This window comes from Cupressus sempervirens, chromosome 1, assembly GCF_028749045.1.
Source record: "Cupressus sempervirens isolate cs-2001-9-10 chromosome 1, ASM2874904v1, whole genome shotgun sequence".
Lineage (NCBI taxonomy): Eukaryota > Viridiplantae > Streptophyta > Pinopsida > Cupressales > Cupressaceae > Cupressus > Cupressus sempervirens.
The window spans coordinates 239099659-239106431 of record NC_143118.1 but is presented as its reverse complement, the minus strand read 5'-3'; the positions used below and the strand labels follow the sequence as shown (position 1 = coordinate 239106431).

Here is a 6773-nt window from a genome sequence, read left to right as displayed (position 1 = left end):
TTGACAAAATGGATACTACAATATTGTATTAAATATGCAATGTCAATAAGCAACAAATCAAGTAAAAAAAATTTTTACCATTCTAGACACCTCCACAAAAATGTATATTAATGTGACATCATATTTGATCATATGAACTTAAAAGCAATAAACAAATAAGTGATTTAACTTATAATGTTTAAGTTTTAAATCTGTTAACATTTTTTCCTATCATTAATATAGAGAAAATTGGAGGTACAAAATTAAAAACTAACAAGAACTTTGTTTACCTTATTGATAATGGTTAAATAGTAAATTAAAAGGTAATATATACAAGAAAATTTGGAACAAAAAACTGGGTGTTCCCCTCGATAAGATATGTGCTTTAGCTTAAGGTATGTTTGGTTGGTGGAATTGGATAGGAATTGGTGTTGCTCAATTCCTAAAATTTCTAATCCATAGTTTGGATGTGCCCAATAAGAACTAGCATTTGGGCTTTGTATTCTCATTTACCCCCAAATGTTGGATTTCAATCTTCCAACTAAATAGGTGGAGTTGGAAAATCGATTCCAATTCCATTAAAATGAGAATTGAGGAATAAAATAAAATGTATATTTTTTAGCATTTCCTCGTATGCGCATTCGAACCCACGATCATCTTAAAATATTCTAATTCTACAATTATGAATGAACCAAACACTAAAAAAATGTGTTTTTTATTATGAATAAATGAATCAAACACTTAAAAAATGTGTTTTTTATTATGAATAAGTGAACCAAACAACCCAACCATATTCCGAAAACTATTTTTTCCAAATTTGTTCCATTTCTAAATCTGTTGCCTGCCTTATTTGCCTTCTATTTTTGTGCATATCCAATGACATGACCAAAGACAAAAAAAGAAAAGAAGGAATCTTCTCCACTTCAACCATGCCCTCCTCGACGTTACACTGTTTGACATCGTTCAATGTATGTGGGCAGATGGAGTACATGAATATGTTTCAACGCGCGCCCGCCACAATATAATAATAATATCGCTAAAAATCAAAGTTCAACGCATGCTCAGACCTCACACTATTCAGCTGACTCCTTTTCCACAACATGACATTTCTGCCTATAAATAGCCAAGGAAACAAGCATTCCTTACATCCTCCTCTTCTACATACTTAGAACCCATTTCTCTGTGTGAAAGAGCGGGAAACAAACAAGTGTTTTGTGCTTTTGTTTGCAATGGCTCTTTCTTCTACTTTTGCATCCAATTTCTGCCTCAAATCTCACTCTTCCCAATCCAACAATGTCAGTGTTGGTGTGAATGGCAAAGCAGGGCTGCCATTAAAGCGCATGAGAACAAAGGTGTTCATGCCAAACCCATTAAAAGTGGTAGTTAATCAGGCCACCCATGTCACCCAAACTGATGAAGTCTCAAATAGGCGCATAGGAAATCATCATCCCAATTTGTGGGGAGATGATTTCATTCAGTCCCTCCCAAAACATCCTTACCAGGCAAGATCGCACTCTTCTTCTTCTTTATTCTCTTGTTTCTTTGCTCTTTGACTCTGTTTTATTAACCAGTTTTGTCTTGGCATTTAAAACAGGATCCTTCAAATGCTGAACGTTGTGGGAAACTTATTGGCGAGATAAAAGACATGTTTGTTGTTGCTCAAAACAATGTTCCCCAACTTCTTTCCCTCGTTGATAATATCGAACGCCTTGGAATAAAGCGACATTTCCAAGAGGAAATAAAACAAGCCGTCGAATTGATTTACAGGTTTGTGTCTATTTGTTCTTCTTATTATAAGGTGCCATCAATAAGATTGTTGTTATTATTACAAGTATATAACATTTTATAATGCAATTCAACAGCACTTGGGGTGAAAACAAAGCAGATCTCAACACCACGGCTTTGGGCTTTCGGATTCTGAGGCTCCATAGATACTCTGTTTCTCCAGGTATTTCTTATTATTAAAGTAACATAGCTCTGTTTATGTTAATGTTTGATCAAAATGAATTTCAAATGTTCTAATGCTTAGGTCTGATTTTGTTGTTTACTTGATATAATTTGGCAGGAGTGCTGGGGGCGTTTAGAACAGAAGATGGGCAGTTTTTCTGCTCCACCGCTGAGTCAGAGGAGGAGAAAATCAAGAGTGTTCTGAATTTGTACAGAGCTTCATATATTTCATTTCCAGGGGAGAAGATTTTGGATGAGGCAAAACAATTCTCTACTACATATTTAAATGAAGCTCTGCAGAAGAAAGGGATAAACTCCAGCCTTTTACATGAGGTATTATTCACAAGTTCAGACAAAGGCAAATGTGTATACCATTAAACTTATAATCTATTGACTCTAATGGGATCATTCTATATATATGTGCAGGTATCAGTGAATCTGAGGTATGCATGGTATACACTTCTGCCCAGATTGGAAGCGAGGAAATATATTGAAATCTACAGGGAAAACAATGAATGGGCCAGGTACCCATCTCGTCTACTCCCTTCTTTCCATCTTTCTATTACTAAGAGATTTTAAGGATAATAGCCGAAGGCAAAACAATTCAATGGATTTGCCATTCTGTTTCAATTTCAATTTTATAATATATGTGTCTTAGTAAAAATTTAATTTTGATATTTATTTGTTTGCAGTGTGGAGGCTAATGAGAAGCTTTTATCTCTAGCAAAAATGGACTACAATATGATTCAGGCAATGCATCAGCAAGAGCTTAAAGCTTTTTCCAGGTCAGTTATATTTTATAATTATGTGCGATGGATACATTTACCTTTTTTTTTTCACTTTTTGAAGAAAAAGAAGTTATTAGATTTGGGTTATTGAGTTTTTGATTAAAATGTTTTTTTAATTGGATGTGGTATTTTAGATGGTGGAGGGAATCTGGTTTGCCTAATGTAAACTTCGCTCGTCATCGACACGTAGAATTTTTCTTCATGGCATGTGCAATCTGCGAGGATGAAAAGTATTCTGCATTTAGATTGAGTCTTGCAAAGTCTTGTGTACTTGCAACATACTTCGATGATACATATGACACGTATGGAACAGTTGAGGAATTAGAACTCCTCACAAAAGCAATTAAGAAGTAAGTGATGATTCATAATTTATGTGGCAGTAACTAATAATACTTGTGTGTAAATTTGTAACTAAAAGTTGTTATATTTTTTAGGTGGGATCCAACATCAATAGCCCATCTCCCTAATTATATGAAAATTATATACATGGTTTTGTATAATGGAATCCATGACATGGATCAAGAAGCTCAAAAGTTTCAAGGCCGAGAGACTCTCTCCCACGCTAAACACGCTGTATGTGTATATCTTTTTGTTACTTTTTTATATAAAGAGAAGGTGTATTACATAAAATAGATGATTTATTTACTTTAATAATCTCACAGGTAAATGTAGCACATCACCAAATTTATTTCATTTCATTTCCTTATGTTTCAATAGTTAAAAGGGGCCTAAATATAGTTTGTTTGTTTTCTAATGAATTAGTCGATCGTTTTGTTTGACTCAAATTTATTGTTTGTTTGCATAGTGGGAAACTTACGTAGATGCCATGCTGCAAGAAGCTAAGTGGAATGCTACGAAACACATACCAACTTTGGCAGAACACATAGAGAATGGAACAATTAGTTCAGGAAAACGCCCAACCACTTTGCAAGCTATATTGGCAGTGGATGGGATTATTTCAGAAGATGACTTTCATAAAATTGATTATCCATCAAGGTTTGATAATCTTGGAGGCTTCAGCCTTCGCGTAAGAGGTGACATCAAATCTTTTAAGGTGTGTTCTCATATTATATTTGATAGTCAATTTAGATGCGTATAAAATGAAGTAATGAGTTAGATGTAAGCATAAGTTATTCAAATTTTTAATGAATTGCAATCGTTGGTTTTGAAGGGTGAGGTGGATAGAGGCGAAACAAATTCATCCATCGTGTCCTATATGAAAGATAATCCAGGATCCACCGAAGAAGATGCCTTAAATTATCTAAATAGTTTATTGGATGAAAGACACAAAGAGTTGAACTGGGAGTTTCTAAAAAATGATGGTGTTCCAGCTTGTAATAAGGATTATTCTTATGATGTTGCAAGGGGTTACCTACATTTTTACAATGAGAGAGATGGGTTTAGTTTTGCCTATCAAGAGATAAGAGATCATGTCAATCAAATCCTCATTGAGCCTGTAGTTATGTAACTTCTCAATGTAGTGAACCAATGTCTACAATCACATAAGTCTCTTTTTACTTGATGGAGAGACATTATTATTTTCAATAATAAATGAATGGGTGTTTCTTCTAATGATGCTTATATAATATTCTTATGCTTTATTTATTGGTAGTTGATAGGTATTTTAAATATCTTTTAAATGAATAAAATATATTTGTTGATTAACATAAATGCCCTTTGTTCTTACAAACATTGAAATTTCGTAGGAATTATTTTCATTGGTTATTTAAGAATAGTAAACACATCTAGAATATGTTCATTTTAATACAACATATTGTGGTGTAACGTTCAATAAATTATAATTACATTATGTACATTTGTTTTGCGATAAAATAGGATTTTTTGCATAAATCAAAGATAATTTCAAGAATTATTTATTAAAACATGTATCATTTACGTAGATTTAATTAATGATGAATAAGTGTGATGGGATTTTATAAATATTTCATGGGTCAAATGGAAAGGGGTGAGGCACTCATATTTGGGTTTAAATAAAATGTCATTTTAAAGATGTAAGTAAAAATGGATATGATACTTATATAATAAACCCATGGGTCATTTTTGTTAACCCCAACTAATAATGTAATTGATGATGCTATGAATGTATGTAAAAATATAATTAAAATGAGGAGGGGGAGATATTCTCGCTTCTTGAAAAAGATTGCATGATATCCCATTAAGGCAAAAAGAACAGATTCTTGAATGAGTTGGTTTCTCTATTTCCTTCAGGAATTGAAATGATATACCCCCTTCAAAGCACACACTTCATTGCTAGACATTTGTAAAGTTTAAGAGTTCTAGCGAGTTAGGATGTTCCAATCCGAAATTCGTGTTTAAAGGGATCAACTTCATAAAGAATAAGGCATTGGTTATTTCAAAGGCTAAGTTAGAGAATTCTCAAATACAAGACATTTACCTAGTCGAGTCATCATTTATTATGCCCTGCATACAGGTCCCTACTTTTTGTTAGAAAAAGGTTGGGTCACCTCTTTTCACTTTTCAGTCTTGCCTTGTCAAAGTAAGTCCCTTTGGTTTATTTTTGTTTTTTGATATTTGGGCTTCTTCATTCCTTGTCCATGATACAAAACCCTATGATAAGGAAAAATGAAGTAAGGTTCTTGGCCCCAGAGAAAGATCTTGGTCTTCTTGAAAGGTTACTCTCGGATCAAGTGAGAAATTTTTCTCATATGTCTTCAACAACGGGGAGAAATTTCTATGGTCTTAAGGTTGGACATGTGGCAATGCTCATTAATGAAAGGTAAGTGCAATTAATGCACCCTTTAAACTACCATAATCAAGATATTATTTAAGGCACCTAAAGGGATTAATTGTCACTTTGCTCGATAATCACGATTGTGCTCTACAAGTCAAGTTGTCGCATAGGTCGTCACCCTGCTTGGAAGTGGTTTTGGTTTTGCAAGTTTGTAAAGTCACCTTTAGTTCTGAAGTTATCCCTAATTCATATGCAAATTAAGGCGGATTTTAGCACCACGATGTTCTTTGTTTTCATCTCCTAGGTTTATATTCCCATTTGACCCTTGTCACATCTCCTTCCTATTTTGCAGGTCATGTTTGCCTAGTTGCTTTTCTTTTGTGGGTTCTTCTTCCCTGGTTTTCTCATTCTTTTATGTTTTATCTTTCTTCTGCCTTTTGGTGTGGTCTCTTTTTTTGGGGGTGTGTGGTTTTGTTTTTGGTTTGCTCGCACCTATGCTCACTCTTTCTTTGGTTGTTTGTCATGTGGGCAAAGTTGCTTCGGATCCACCCTGGCGTGTCGTCGGACTAGTTTTGTAGCCTCATTTCAAAATCCTTATCTAAAGATCGACCATAAGATGATCGTGCAAACATCCATTAGCTGAAATTTCATGTCATTTTAGAGTCATTTAGGCCTTCATTGTTGTACTCGAAGTTTGGATAGCCAAAATTCATATTGAAAATCTACAATAATTGTACTAATACATATGATATGACAATAAAACTCATTTGGTAGGCTAATTTGTCCAAGATAAACCTCCACATATGAGATTAGAACAATTTGAGCACATAATAATAGAGATGCAGCCCATGAAGTTGGTTTGTGGGAAAGATTTGTCAAAAGCTATGGCCTCAACTAGTTCCCAATTAGAATGCTTGACTTACAACACCAAGAATCTAGCCCAAGACCCATGGTACATTGATCTAGTGTATCTCTTGTTGCATAGCAAGTGTTTGGAAGGACTCGTGACCCACAAATGTTGCAGACTTTAGTTGAAAAGCACATATTTCATGATTAGGGGTGGGAGCCTTTTTCAAATAAATTTCAAAGGCATATATCTATGGCGCCTTGACTAAGAGCAAGCAAGAGAAATATAGAGGAATTTCATAGACAGTTCAAGATCGTACATTGTTCAACTAATGCCACGGCTCACCAGATCCTTCAAGTATACTATTATTGGCTTAGTATGTTTTATGATGTTCATAATCACATGATAAAATGTTACACTTTCCAAACTGCTAGTTCTAGAGAGTGGAATCTTGCAATGCCTTTTTAACCTATGTTTGAGGTCAAACCTTTTTCCAATG

At 34.3% G+C, this 6773-nt stretch overlaps 1 protein-coding gene across 1 annotated transcript; it reads left to right on the top strand.

The window, feature by feature from the left end:
* The first annotated feature begins 1123 nt into the window (after positions 1 to 1123).
* Positions 1124 to 4286, top strand: LOC149577049 (alpha pinene synthase, chloroplastic-like). Its single transcript, XM_089821774.1, has 10 exons — positions 1124 to 1481; positions 1574 to 1746; positions 1842 to 1927; positions 2045 to 2259; positions 2353 to 2450; positions 2619 to 2711; positions 2849 to 3064; positions 3149 to 3287; positions 3520 to 3768; positions 3886 to 4286. Exons 1-10 carry the CDS (start codon positions 1209 to 1211, stop codon positions 4180 to 4182), a joined length of 1839 nt encoding a protein of 612 aa, XP_089677900.1. The 5' UTR covers positions 1124 to 1208; the 3' UTR covers positions 4183 to 4286.
* Positions 4287 to 6773: the final 2487 nt, after the last annotated feature.